This window comes from Carassius gibelio, chromosome A7 (assembly GCF_023724105.1).
Source record: "Carassius gibelio isolate Cgi1373 ecotype wild population from Czech Republic chromosome A7, carGib1.2-hapl.c, whole genome shotgun sequence".
Lineage (NCBI taxonomy): Eukaryota > Metazoa > Chordata > Actinopteri > Cypriniformes > Cyprinidae > Carassius > Carassius gibelio.
In genome coordinates, this window is record NC_068377.1 from 28,419,286 (window position 1) to 28,434,892 (window position 15,607).

At 35.6% G+C, this 15,607-nt stretch overlaps 1 protein-coding gene across 2 annotated transcripts; it reads left to right on the plus strand.

Annotated features, from left to right (window-relative positions):
- Positions 1 to 2,124: 2,124 nt before the first annotated feature.
- On the plus strand, positions 2,125 to 14,091 carry LOC128017061 (galactose-3-O-sulfotransferase 2-like). 2 transcript variants are annotated; one of them, XM_052602154.1, is made up of 4 exons: positions 2,125 to 2,317; positions 8,678 to 8,788; positions 11,055 to 11,364; positions 12,190 to 14,091. In XM_052602154.1, the coding sequence occupies exons 2-4, from the start codon at positions 8,682 to 8,684 to the stop codon at positions 13,177 to 13,179; spliced, it is 1,407 nt and encodes a 468-aa protein (XP_052458114.1). In that variant the 5' UTR covers positions 2,125 to 2,317; positions 8,678 to 8,681; the 3' UTR covers positions 13,180 to 14,091. The 2 variants fall into 2 exon arrangements, with proteins under 2 accessions (XP_052458114.1, XP_052458113.1); XM_052602153.1 differs by lacking the exon at positions 2,125 to 2,317 and adding an exon at positions 7,792 to 8,138.
- Positions 14,092 to 15,607: the final 1,516 nt, after the last annotated feature.

Sequence of the window (15,607 nt, forward strand, 5' to 3'; positions counted from 1 at the left end):
CCAATGTGTATTAGAGAAAAACATTTATTTCATAATAATATTTCTCCCCATTTTAAATTATTATCCAATGAAAGAATTCACGAATTTTGTGATTTTTTTTTTAATAAAAGATCAAAAGGATTAACAATGCAGATACATTTTTACAGCCTTCTTTGATCATATTTACTAAGGGTGCTGATATTTTTGGCCATGACTGTATGATAATAAATTTTTGGGTATTATTTGATCCTATGTATGCATAGTTACCCTTTTAAATTTCTGTTTAAAGGTTGAAACAAATTTCATTCTGTATTTGGAGGAGGAGGAGAAACAACAAAGTTGATAACCTCATGTCCTGCAGTTTTGGGATAAAAATCCATCCTTCATTGTGTTGGGGTGAAATGGCACTGAAACAAGACTGTCTTTTTACAAGCAGTTGATACGTGGTTTAGACTATTTTACATTTTGAACATTGCATACCCCAAGTTTTTCAGCTGCAATTTCACTCTCTGTACTAGCTTTATTCTGTTTGTTTGTTTATTGGTGAATTTATTTTTATTTTGTAAACTGAAACAATTGCAAATAATCTAATGTGATAAGAAAGTGATTAAAAAGACAATTTCTTGCAGTTATTTAATTTAATTGAAGTTTTTGCAGCTTTAAATGCATAGAAATAAAGTGTTCTCAAAATATGTGTATGATATATATTATTATTTATTTACATAGCAATAATTTTACTACTACTACTTTTACTAATACTACTACTACCCAGATGGTGAAAGCAACATTTTGGCCCAACAAATTACTTATTTTATAACCCAACGCATTGGGTTACTAATTTACTACACAATCCATTGGGTTAAAATAACCCAACAATAGTTAGGTGCTACAGTAAAACTAGTAAAAACTATAGATTTTTTTTTTTTACCCAACTATTTCAAGTGAGGAAGCTTTGTTTTCATTCCTGAAAATTAAAGGGTAGATAAGGATGAGTAAATTTTCCAGGCTTCCAGCTGTTCCATGTGGTTCATTAGGGCCAGTGGTGTGTTTAGACATGTCTTTGACTGGTAACTTGTAGTTAAGTGTTACCCAGTCATGTTCACCATACATCCAGGTGGCAATGGATTATTTCAACAGGACAAAACAAGTCTGTGATGGCCGACATTTATCCCTCAGTTCGTTCAGGCTGCTCAGTCTTCCTTGTGAAGAATTGTATTTTCTCTTAAGCTTGTTAAATGCATGCATACAAAAATTGGCCATCTCTGTGCTAAGCATTATTCATATACAGTCTACTGAAAAGAATAAGCGGATTGAACAAACTCATTCAGGATTCTGACGATGGAAAGCAGTGTGATCCTTGTGATCCCCAGACTCCCATTGAGGTTCATTATTCAATATCATCTGGCTGACCAAGAGCTCTGAGATGAATGGGGCTTTTGTTGGTTTGGATATTGTATGCGAGTGAAACAGATGGAGGTTGCATAATTTGGGTGTACAGTGACACATCAAACCTAGTTGTCAGTTCTTCAGTCTCATAAGAAAGCAATAAATCCCATATTCACATACTTCACATTTATAAATTTTCCATGACAGACAAAAAGTAGGAAAATGTAAGGACAATATATATTAAATGCAAATTAGTGTGACATACTATACTTCATGTACTTCAGTTTACATCAAAATTAATAGAAAAAATCACATCACAGAGCAATTTAGTGAAAACGCAATTTAAAATGATTAAAAACTAGAGATAATGACCAGATACATAGCCTACACTTTCCAACATAACTTTTTTTTTTTTTTTTTTACAAAATAATATGAAATAAAAAAAAAAAATCGCTCGATTTTTGTAAATTATATTTTTACAATTTTATTTAATTTGCTATTTTTATTTTACATTGTTAACCTAAAAGTTGTCAACTAGGCTACATATTTATATGTGTACACACACAATGGATTAATTTAATGAACAAATTATTGTCCTTGCATAACAGTCCCTTTCATTCCGGCAGCAATAACACGAAAATGTAGCATGGGATGAAAAAACTGCAGCACGGAGAAAGTTACAGTCTCCCTGCGAACTGCAGAGAGCGCGCCGCGCGGGCACGTTCAGAGAGAGGACAGACGTGGATAAAGTAATGGATGGGGGTTGGGACAGACGCGAGGTACTTCTTTAAACGAGTATGAGCGTATTTATTGCACTTTAAAGGACAGTCAATAATCTCTGTGTGGTGGGCTTTTTTTTGCATTATTGCCAGTTGTGGATACGGGGAGAGTGTCACTCGAACTAACGTTTTTTAGGAAACAGCCGTAGTTTGCTTCTGAAAAACACATTTGGGTGAGTAAACCTGATAAATACAAAAATACACTCACTAACGATTGTATCAAGGTACATTTTGTAGTCCATCTGATCCGCTAACTTCACATCCCCCAGGACTCGTATTCAAATAGCTCAGTTTGACCACATAGCTACCACACAGCCTACTTTTAATATTTTCGGGATTTTTTTTCCCACCTGGAAACCACATGCTCTACACTTAATTTAGTCTTATGTTTATTTTACTTGTACTTTTGTCTTGAGTAACGTTATGTGTAGTGTCAACATACGGTCTAATGATATCCAGCCTAAAGCGCTTTTCCGTTGCTAGTCATCCCGAGTAATCACTTGGATTATTTGGCTATGTGGTGAGGATATATTAGTGAGGATAAACTCGTTTAGCAGCTGAAGTCTCAGGTGAACGGCATGTGTAACAAGGCTGGAGTTATGTCCACTCTAAGAAAAGATTTCTTTGAGGTTTTCCATAGATGCAACTTTTTGCAAAGGACCAATTATTGTGTTGCTCTGGAGTTTCACTATAGGATGTTATTATATATATTTTTTAAATGCATGAATGTATGTCACATAAATGGCACATAGCAATTGTTATTAAATATAAACACAGTACTTGCTGACAATTGCATTGTAAAATTAGCACCGCATTTTGATTGTTGAGCCCATATTTGAACTTACAGTGACGTCTCACTTTAATAAAATATTTTAGAGGTCATGTGATGTTGCTAATGATGTTTGTGTATTTGCTGTAATGAAATCGCTATATGCAGTTTAAGGTTTAAAAAACACATTATGTTCCACATACTGTACATTATTGTTTCTCCTCTATTCCTAGGCTTCCTGGAATGCATAATTATTTACAAATCTCATTGGTCTGAAAAGCAAGGTGTGCTCTGATTGGCCAGATATCCAGTGAGTTGAGATTGGCCGAATACCTCAAACTTGTGATGGAAATGTTACACTCCTTAACATACTGTGAAGGCGTGTTTTGGTCAGAAAACCAGCGCGACAGGACAAAAACAATAAAACCCATTACATCAAGTGTGGACATAATTACGGATTATAATGACTTATACTGTGCTTTGGTACCCAACCCTACAAACGCTTCTTTCTCAAGCGCAAATCAGAACAGCTAGCATTGTATTCTACTCTCCCAGGTTCAGGAAACAGTCCTCCATAAAATGCGTTGCACGCATCTGAATATTTGGGTTGAACTGTTCTGGAACAGTGTTGTAAATACAACTTAACCGCTGATTTTTAGTTGTGTCCTCTTTTGGAAGACCAAACAAAGTAGTTTCGCTTTCACAATGAAACACACAGCATCTGTCTCCACAACACGGTGGCAGCCACAATGCTAAAGCGAGAATCAAAGTTATGGTTTCTTTCTTTGCATGAACATTTGGGTGGTATGCAAATCTTCCCACATTGTGACATAGACTTGTGGGGGCGTGTTTAAACAAGGCATTTTAGGAGGGCATGTGTTTCAATGTGGGTAGGTTGGGAACACAAAATAGTGGGACAGCCCATCGCGGATGACTGTCGTGCACAGGCCTGGTCCTCCTTTGTCTTGTACTGTCATCACTTCTCCTTTTATCCTTCCGAAGCTCCTAGGGATGGGTATCATTAAGGTTTTAACGGTATAACTACTCTTACCAATACTGCTTAACGGTCCGGTATGTATATTATATATATATATATATATATAAACATTTGTACATTTTTACACGGGAATATTGATTGATAGCAACTTATTTCACTAAACATAGAAACATAGCGATTCGAAAGGCCCTAATGTGTTTCCACCACTGGAACCAGGATCTAAATAATGTTCTGTCTGCAGCTGTGCAGTGATTCAGTCTATTTTTGCTGTGCTGCACGTGCTGAATTAAAGTGCCAGCGCATTGTTCGATGTAAAAATGAACATGGATCAACATGGAAATTTAAGAATTTCACAGTAAATTGATACAAATAAAGTCTACCGTGTTTCACAGTCAACACGTGGCTTTTTGGCTAGGGTTACCTTGAAACAAGAAAATGTGCAATTAACATAATAGATGCACTTGTGAAGGCAGAAAATCAAGATCCGCGAGATTGCTTGTAATAAAGATTTAAATGCAAAAGGGACAAGAGATGACTATTTCTGTCAGTGGTGAGTCCCTCCTTCCGACAAGCAAATTCTGCTCTTATTGGCCAACTGACCCAGTGCATTGTGATTGGCCGAATACTGCAAGCACTCGTTGGAAATGTAACACCCATTTGCATAATCGCGAGCTTCAACTTTTTTTTATCATCAATTCAACCCCGAAAGAGGATCAGAGTGGTATGACAGACACAGTGATGAAGCTCATATGTTTTAGCAGTACACAAGCCACGGCTGATTAAGACAGCTGACTCCACTGTTCGACCATCTCTCTCTCTCTCTCTCTCTCTCTCTCACACACACACACACACACAATGCACGAAACTCTGGATTTGAACAGTCAATAGCAAATAAACTTAAACTAATAACAAAACAAAACAGTTTAAGCGGCATGTCACGGAATTTGTCAAATTTTTTATGAATTAATCAAAAGTAGGTAATTGCACTTACATCAAATCGGGATATGGACTAATATCTGTAAATATTAAGCAGGAAATGTATATTTAAATATGAATCCTGCATGTTCGCGCAGAAGCGCGGCTTCATTTATTACACATTTAAGGATACTGAAGTGTGCGTGACGCTCGCGGTGATTTTAGCATCTGTCATCTCCCTAAATGAGGACGTGAACACATGAACAACATCTCCAGAACTGAGAGTCGCTTCATGAGCATCTGACCGTTTGATGTGAGTAAAACTAGCATCATATCACATCATAAACTGTATCACATACACAGAACTGTAAAAGTATTCATGGCAGACCGTCAAAATAAAAGTTTAAAGTTGGTTTAGTTTAAAGACAAGTATTTGCCAGAAATCTATTACTATTGTTCAGCAGAATGTACATAGCCTCCTCCTACTACTACTACTAAAATGAAACAATTTTTTTTTTAAGGAACAATCACACAACATTTCTTCTGTGTTTTATTTTTAAAAGTAAATCCCCTTTGTTTACCAAAAAATAAAGTTTGCTTAATTTCAATAATTAAAAGATAAATTAAATGAATGTTTTATGCCTTAATTTGACAACCAGAAAAATGTAAATGCACAACAGAATTTCAGAGAGAAAAAAAATACATTTCATAAGGCTTTTTTTTTTTTAAATAACAAATGTAGTTGTTTTTATGCATTGAAATAATTACACATGCTAAAACACAGAATTAGGTAACAATAAAACATATGGTGAAGAAAAAAAAATCATTTAATAGGGCCCTGTTATTTTTGTTAAATTTTTATAAATTGATGTGAAAATTTATAATTTTTATGATTTTAATTAAGTGGACATGCTTTTTGATTAATACAAATTTATTTAACTATTAAAAATGAGTTGAGACAAATTAAAACAGAAAAAACAAAATTTTGAAAAAAATTTAAACGTATTTCATAGGGCCCTACTACTGCCATGAATGCCGAAATTGATGCCAACCAAAGCTTCTAGCACCACAAACCTTTTCCACCATTTACAGAGAAGGCACAAGCTCGCATACGAGGAGTTCACCAGACTAAGTATCCCAGCCACTAAACCCACTAGCTCTGGCAACACTCCACACACTACAAACACTACACAGATAACACTCCACAAATCTTTAGCGTAGAGTGTAGAATATGAAAGAACCCATTTCTGTCATTGAACAACGTGGCTTTACACATGCTGAAAACACTTGATCCAAGATACAGTTTACCTAGTCGGCCACTAGCAGTCCTTCTGAAAGGATCTTCAGCTGCAGTGGAAATATAGTTACTTGTCAAAGGGCTGCACTTAAGCCTGACACAGTAGTCAGATTGGTATTCCTTGCTCAAAATATTAAAATGCAAAAGAGTTACACAAATTTGTTTTTTTGGCTATTTGTTGATAGCTACGACATAGTTAATGCAAAGATGAGCTTGAGTTGTGTTGAGTTGTTTTCTTTTTGAATGAGTTACATTTTTATTTATGTAATCAGGTTTTTTTGAATGAGTTAAATTGTTATTTATGTAATCAGGGATTTTTTTTTATATTAAATGTTGCAGAAGCACTTTGTTCCTATATGCACTGCCTATGTTGAGTTGAGTTGTTTTATTTTTGAATGAAAGAAGGCAATATGTATTATCGCTTCCTTTATTTTACAATTAAATTATTTTTGTATACAGGGTTTTTTTTTTTTAAATGTCGCAGAAGCACTTTGTTCCTACATGAACTGCCTCTTTGCACTTCAATAAAAAAAGACTTTGTGGTATTTGGCATATTTGTTTTTGCAGTAGGTTTTGGGGGGTTATTTTTCCTCTAAAGATATCGAGATATATATATATTGTATATTGAGATATAGCTAAATATATTGAGATATATTTTTTGCTTCATATCGCCCAGCCCTAGTCCTCACTCCAGGCAACACTGAACAGTGCAACCTGTTATGTCCGACTCATAAACAAATGACTCTTATGAGTTTATCAGAACAAGTTCTAAACAGATTTTCATTTAACGTATAAGTTATTGGTTTGAATTGATGTATGCTGGATTTCTCATTTAGTTTCATCTGCATAAATGCATACTCTTTTCTTACAATTGACTGCAAGCTCACATTCAGATCTGACTTCATTTAATCAACAATGTCTTTTCAGTAATCCGTTCCATTCTGATGTTATCTCACAATACAAAGGAAAGGATCTGTCACTACTGCCTATACATTGTGACTTTAAAATTACACTACAAGGTATTATTATTATTATTATATTATTATTGGTTTCAGATCATTAAAACAGAAACAACATGATTTATTTTTATAAATTATTTGTAATTATTGTTTATTTATTTATTTTACATTTTGTTATGGTATGGTATTGTTTGAATAATTTGGGTCTATATACTTTTTTAAGTTATTTAGCTGACCTGGCAAGTCTTTAAAATCTTAGTCTTACAGAAGTTACAGAGACAAGTGATGTTTTCAGATCTAACTACTTTATGCCAAGTCAATTATATGCGAAATGGTAGTTTTGTCCTACAGGTCTTACAACAAAAACATTCCATGTGCGCTTCCAATAATGCAGTAAGAATGAGAAAGTTATTTTCACAATATATTTTTTAAATATGTCATTTTGATGATCAAAGATAAGTTTTAAGGGATAAAGTATTTAATTTTATATTTATTTTACCCCTTTTGTGTTGTTTTAGCCTACTACTTAGACAATTATTTAAGGTATAAAACATTGTTATTTAGCTACAATAGCTACACAGCGTGGTTTTTAATCATATTTTAAGGGGACAGCCCTCAGATAGGCGAATATGGGTAATAATAATGATTTATCTTGCTTCGCTTTCAATCACGTGTTCTTTCTGAGACTAGTGTTTTAGCAAAGAGCCGGTCTGACGTCAAGGCTTCGACTCACATAGCAGCAGACAGGTCCCTTAAACCCGCCCACACTCAAAACACGAAGCAGTCCCTTTTCTCACTTTCTCCGTGGTTTTCGAGTCTTCGACAAGCTGGGGCGAAGCACATGAGCGTCAAGCAAACTGGAAATGTAACGCACTTGACTGCAGTCGTGCAGACGTTCAGTTTCGGACCATGTACGCACGGATGGAGCGCTTCCATCACACAGACGTCGGGCAGATTTGAAAGGCATCGGCCGAGATGCACCGTGGCTGCTGTTACCAAGCGCCGATCTATAGTGATACCGGCCGGGATTTATCATGGTTTTCAGACGGTCTTCTCGGTAAGTGTATCTGGCTCAGAGCGGCGACTGGCACCGATTGCTAGGCGCAATATGTGATTTATGACAGCGGTTATCTGTTTTTGTCCGAGCAAATTCTGCAGCACCCTTTTGAGCAAGACGAGGCAACCGAATTGAAACAGGCCGGTTTTTTTCTTTTTGCAAATATTTTGTCCCTCAGCCCGTTTAGTTTTACTCTATTACCTTTTATTTTTTTATGCAAGCATAATGTAGTTCGCAATAAAGCGTTGAAGATAATTTCCAGTAGCAGCAATCAAGCGCTTTGTGTGTTTACAGTGCAGACACACCTGCCTGTTTGTCTTCTATTTTCTCACACTACTCTGTTTTCTTAATGTGACTTTTGTGTTTCCAATCATGTCTTCTCTGTTCTAGCTCTTTTGACACTTGACATGCTCACATTCTTTCCCTTTATGGTCCTGCTGTTGGTATTTTCAGGTTTCATGCTCTATTAATGAGCATCTCACTCTTTCTGTGCTGCTCAGTTTCACAACTTAGGCTAACTGTCCTCCTCTTGATCATAGGAGAATGCGGTGGTTGCGATGTTATCGGATGGGGCCCATATGGAAAGCACTCCTGGTATTTGTTCTCATTGCTTTTGCCGGACAACTTCTGGGAGTCATCTTCAACAAGAGGTAGGAAAATGTAGACAATCTGGTCAAAAGATAAAAAATATATATATATATATATATATATATATATATATATATTTCCAGTGAAATTCAGTAACTTTTAATTTTACTGAATTCAGTAATTCAGTAAAATTAAGTTAATTCTATAAAATTATTTATACCATTATAATCTTGTCTGCTGAAAAAAAGATTATATATATATATATATATATATATATATATATATATATATAAAATGGGAATTGTATTGGATAGAACAACAGTAATTCCTATTGGAATAATGCCAAAAACAAAAAGGAATTTTGTAATGGTTTCATGGAAACTGTAAGAATTGTTTTTTATTTCTTTTTTTTTTTTTTAGCAGGGTAATTGTACTCATACTGTGCTGCACATTATTGACAATATTGAGCTGAAGCTTGACTTTGCAAATGTAAACTCGCAAATCCAATCGCAATATCTGTCAAAAAAAATCGCAATTCGATATTTTCCCTATAGAGCTTGGGAAACTACGTCACTGCGCATTGCATTCTGGGTAGTCGCGGCCATTTTTGGGACACGCTTATCAGTAAAAGTTAAAGTGAAAGAGACATGACATACAGATCAAGTGTAAGATTACATATAAAGAAAAACTCAACAAGGAAGCAAAGATGCGGGATTTAGAAAAAAAATCAAGACAATCAACGAACTCAATCTGCACGAACACAAAGAGTGGTCGGATGATCTTAAAGAGCTGCCACTCGTAACCTTCCCCAATGTGTTTTCTAACCTTGTTTGTAGTGTCAGAGCGTACACCTCTGATCAGTTTTAAATTGATAAATCTTTTGAGTCTCACCTGCAATTTACAAATGGATGGGTGCAGAACCTACACATTTTCCGCGTCAACGAGCGAGTTACACGGCCCCTTTACTTTTTAATATGCGTTATTGTAAACTGTACAAATTAACCTCAGTGTGTTATGATGCACAAATAAAGAGATACAGAATTGATCAATTTTGCCGTTTATTACTGTAACAGGTGGTATGCAATATGCATAACACTGATAATGCAGGAGATGTGGTTCATGCATAGGTAACATTTAATGTAAGTCTGTCAAATCGATTAATCACATCCAAAAAAAAGTTGTTTATATAACGTACATTTCTGTATATTTATATATATATATAAATGCACATACATACGTGTGCATATATCAGACCAAAGAGACACTCCTTCTTTTCCTTCTTACTGCTGCTAACCAAGCCATGTGACGCCGCTTTGTTAACTCGGAGACCTGAGATCAAGGTGCGGTTTTCCAGCGGGAAAGCTGAAAAATCGCACTCCATTCAAATTATTTTTCCATGCCGGTCATGAGTACGAGTATGGCATTTAATTACACAACAAGGTTTACTTAGGTAACTTATTTTTTAGCTGTAGAGAGCAAACAAAACAGTCTATTATCAATACAATACAATACATACAGCAGCATCTGTGTCCTAAAGTCCCAGAATGCATTGCGTTGCTGACGTCATGGTCCCAGACTCTGTATCACACAGCCCTAGGTCATATGATGTGTTTAAAATGTTTTCTTTATCTTTGGAGTGTTACAAGCTCTTGGTGCATAATGAAAATCTGTAAAGTTGCAAAGACTAAAGTCTCAAATCCAGAGAGATATTCTTTATCAAAGTTAAGACTCAGCCACCCCCCCTTAAAACAGTTCATTCAAACACGCCCCCACATGTCTACATCACTATGTGGAAATATTTTCAAAATACATTTTGGGGACTTTTTAGAAAGGGACTTTGTAGAAAACTACACATTTGAGAGAGGCGGGGCATAGAGGATCTACAGTATTTGTGTACAGTACATATTTTGTTTCACCAAATAATGATCTTTAAAAAAAAAAAAAAACATCATATGACCCCTTTAACACCCAGCATTAAGAAATAATGTTCCTTAAATGTTTCTGGATTATTTTCAGCTGCAAAAACTGATAATGCTTTAGTAACCTGCTGTAAAAACCATCTGTTGCTGGCTTTTCTGAGAAGGAAATTCAGTTCTCACTTAATATAAAATCTGTCATCAATATACTAATTTTCATGTTGCTCTAAACCTGTAATTTTTTTTGTGGAACACAGTTTGAAAAATAAGACATACTGGGGTTACAAATTTTGGGTTAAATTATCCCTTTAAGGAATAGGATTGAACATTTCTAGAGTACAATTTATTGTTAAGGTATTCTTTTGTTGTCATTATCATTTTTAATTCATAATTTGTTCTTTCTCTACATTAGCTGGATGCAGACAGAGAGACCTCACTCCCTCTACTATCTTCCCTCTGAGAATTCCCAAGGGGAGTCTCTGGGGTCTTGTCAGCCCAGCATCCACATCATGTTCCTGAAGACTCACAAGACCGCAAGCAGCACAGTTCTCAACTTGCTCTATCGCTTTGGAGAGGAGCGGGGCCTTAAATTTGCCCTGCCCATGGGGTATCAGTTTGGCTACCCACTGCCCTTTATTGCCCTGAGGGTGAAAGGATACAGAGGACCTCACCTGGCAGAATTTGACATTATGGGAAATCATATGCGGTTCAACAAACCAGAGGTACAGCATACCATAGCTGGCATTTCCTTAGATAGGTGTTGAAAATCACACTCTGGCTGTTCAGATTTGATAAATATTTTAGGGGTCCAAGTAATAAAATGTATTTACTTCTTTTGTGTCGTTATTGTGTTTCTGCCTGTTTTGGCATCAAAAACAGTGAGTCGCAACTAGGTGGCGCTATAATGCGTACTAATAATTATATAACGATTTAATTGTAAATAATAACATAAAAAATATTCATTTTTGTTTACATAATGAATATATATATATGTGTGTGTGTGTAATGTGTATGTTTATTATGTATATATAAATACACACACGTTCATTTTTATATGTAAGTAACATTTGTTTATATAAAATATTTATATATAATACAAATCATAACTGAATATAAATATATACTTGTAAATATTTTTAAAATGTATATATGTTTGTGTATTTATATATACATAATAAATATACACAGCACACACACATATATTATTTAAACAAAAACGTTTATTTTGGATGAAATTAATCGTGATTAATTGTTTGACAGCACTATTAAAAATAAATTTCAAATAATCATGCAAATTATTTTATAGTCAAATACTTCTGATTGTGTTGTATGTTTTTTTTTTCAAACAACCTTGACTAACTAATTGAAGATTCATACTACTTTTATAACATATTTATTTTATTAACTCTCATCCAGAATATTAATAAAATCTTAAGCATAAAAACTATACAAATATCCTATGAACATTTATATTAAAAATTTGATTCAGTTACATGATTAAAGATGTCCGTTTTTGTAATGTGATTCTCTTTTTACTTCCGTTGCAGGTTGAGAAGGTCATGCCAGCTGACACCTTCTATTTCTCCATCCTCCGAGACCCTGTTGCGCTAGCCGAATCCTCCTATGCCTACTATAAAAATGTTGCCCCTGCCTTCAGGCGTGTCAAAGGACTGGGCGAATTTGCAGACAACCCCTATAAGTACTACGACCCCAGACTTCGAAACAACCATTATGCCCACAACCTGATGTGGTTTGATTTTGGTCTGGATCATACCTCCAACTTCAGCTTTGCGCTGGTCAAGCGCGGTGTGGCAGCAGTGCGTCAGAACTTCAAGCTCATCCTTATCTCAGAGTATTTCGACCAATCTATGGTGCTGCTCCGCCATGCTCTGTGCTGGCCGTTAGATGCTGTGGTTTCCTTTAGCCTGAACGCCAGGCAGCAGATGCCCCGTGGAAGATCAGGATGGGTGGGCAAGGCTGCAGCTCCAGCTCCTTTGGCATTAACAGACAAGCAAAGATCGAAATTACGTGAATGGAATGCACTCGACTGGCACCTTTACCAAGCTTTTAATCTCACTTTCTGGCAGGAAGTCGAGCGCTTCGGGCGCAGTCGAATGGAGTCTGAGGTGGCCTTGCTGAGGACCAAACGGGAGGTTCTCACTCGCATCTGTTTGCGTGATGGGGGCCGCCCCGTAGAGGCCAGTCGCATCCGTGACAAGACCATCCGCCCTTTCCAGAGTGGATTAGTGAAGATCTTGGGTTACGAGTTGCAGTCGGGACTAGATAATGCCACGTGGGAAGCTTGCCTACGCATGATCAGGCCTGAGATACAATACAAAGACTTGCTGGATCTTCGGCAGTTCCCCCGAGCCCAGCAACCCCCAGCCGCTGGAGGGCTTCCAGTAAAGGGAGAGTCCTCAATACTCAGGACTGAAGACCATGGGGGAAAGAGGTTGGTGGAGAAGGACTGGGATGGGACCATTCTGTTTCGGAATCTAACATTGGGTCAGGTTGATTCAAAAGTTAGACTTAGATAGTGAGCTAGTTGCACCTTTTTGCCTCAAGGTCAGTAGTTCTGACCCATTTTGGCTCCACAGGCCTCTGTGCTGCACTACTAGAGGAGAAGGGATATCCAAGACATACAACACACCACTTTGTCATTGACTTTTCCTTCCTCCATCTTGCCCATCTACATTCTATTTTATAGAAAACAACATTTGTTGAATGTTCAGCATTTGTTGAATGTCCAAAGTGGTTTGTGATTAGATGGCAGTGGCTAGAATGATATAATGGGTCCGTGTACGTTTTGATAGTTTGTTTTCCAATTTGAAATGAAATAAGCAGAAACGAGAAAACGGCCCCTTTATTCGTTTTTCGTTTTTTTGAAAAAAACGAAAAACGAGATTTCGGCTTGATTTTTCGTTTTTTAGTTCAGAGGCATAAAACGAATAAATGACTTCAAAATTCGTTTTCCACATGTGGACGGTCCTAAGACGCCCCCTTCCGCCGATTGGTCAAGCAAATCTGAGCACGTGACGTCATCAGTTGTCGCTCAGGTCTGTTCAACAAAATAATAGTCCTCTAACGTTACTATGGCTACCGATTCTTAAACTGTGCAGGGCAGGTCCTGTTGGGCTTTCTTCTGTGCAACTTTACGCGTTTCACAGAAATCTTTACATCAGAAATATTAAATATTAGTCTGCCACCAGCCCGTTTTAATTAGCGGTGCGGAGTTAAATCTGTGTGGTGAAGCTGCGCTAGACAGCGCCGAGCGGGAGAGGATCAATGACCAGTGTTCGGTCAGCAGTCAGAACTTGGTACCGATGATGATGAAATACATTTTTACTGAAAATGACCCGCGAGTATGATTGACAGGACGATAGCGGAGACAATTAAAAGCGCAATATAACGTCTGTTAACAAAAAAAAAAAAAAAAAAAAAAAAATATATATATATATATATATATATATAGAATTAATATATTATATAAAATATAATTAATATATTATATAAAATATAAAAAATATATTAATATAAGCGAATTTGTCTTTGTTTTTAATAAAATAATTGTGAACCACAAACAGAGCCTTCGTTTTAAAGGGCGATTTCCAAATATATTTTATCTATTTGTTATAATATGGGTATTTTATGTCACCCGTCTTATTAGTTTGATTATAGTAGGCAATACGCGATTTTTTTTTTTTATTATTGTACTATTTTACTGTTGTTTTTTTAATTAACAATATATCATAACAACTTAAAAAGATCAAAATCTACAGAAGAGATTAACAAATAACATTGGTGTTGTCATAAGTTAACTAATCAATGGGAAATTTTCCTCACCGGCACAACCCTATTCTTAATGTTGGCTACATGTTACAGATTTAATGTTGAGCACATAATGTTAAAGGCTTCTTAAATACCATCACATTCAGTTGAAGAGTCAAGAAGGATGTGTTAATTTATTCAATCTTTCATTAGTTGGTGACCCGGTGTGATTATAATAGCATAAATAAAAAAACACGTAATAGGCTATGTATGCCAATAGACAAAACACACTTGCTTTCCTTTAGATCACTTTACAGTGTGATGGAAATAAACTTTTCTTAAAGCGTGATGAGGTTTGGTAAAAAAACAAAACAAAAAAAAAAATCAATCAATTGTGTTTTGAAATTTAAATCAACAACGTAAGAGGCTTCAGGCTGTCTGATGAACTCTGTATGAACCAACACCCAGCTTTGCAGTATAGGTGGCACAGAAACAGCATCTGACCTGGCTTTAGATGTACTTTACACACTGTCTATTGCAGCTCAAAGGAGGCTCTGTGAATTTACATTACAAATTCATTCTAAGAGGCTATTAAATGTGAAGTGACAACATGAAACACTACTTTTAATATATATATATATATATATATATATATATATATATATATATATATATATATATATATATATATATATATATATATATATAAAACGCCAGCAGTTGGTGGCAAGTCACCCTGATAATGATTAAATACCAATTTACTCATTAGGCTTTATACCATGAAAAAAAAAAAAAAAATATATATATATATATATATATATATATATATATATGTGTGTGTGTGTGTGTGTGTGTGTGTGTGTGTGTGTAAAAGCAGGAAGTCCAGTCCTGGCTGTATAATCAAACAATAAAACGAGAAACAATGCATGCCATCAAGAACATTTTTTATTCCACAGGAACTTGATCCAGTTCACTTGTTAAAGGATACTCCACTTTAAAATAAATTCTGTCATCATATACTCGCTCTCATGTTTTTTCAATCCTTTATGAATTTCTTTCTTAAGCACGAATTCGAACAAGATCAATTAGTATTTTCAAAGCATTTTGGAACTCTTCTTGTTGGAAATTGACAACACGTTCATTTACATTTACATTTATTCATTTATCTGACGCTTTTATTCAAAGCGACTTACAATT

Bases quoted from the DNA above. Each gene is read 5' to 3' on its own strand.
- LOC128017061 (XM_052602153.1), top strand. From the start codon at position 8,116: ATGGTTTTCAGACGGTCTTCTCG. The intron at 8,139-8,677 runs GTAAGTGTATCT...TCTTGATCATAG, and splicing joins GTTTTCAGACGGTCTTCTCG to GAGAATGCGGTGGTTGCGAT. The intron at 8,789-11,054 runs GTAGGAAAATGT...TCTCTACATTAG, and splicing joins GGAGTCATCTTCAACAAGAG to CTGGATGCAGACAGAGAGAC.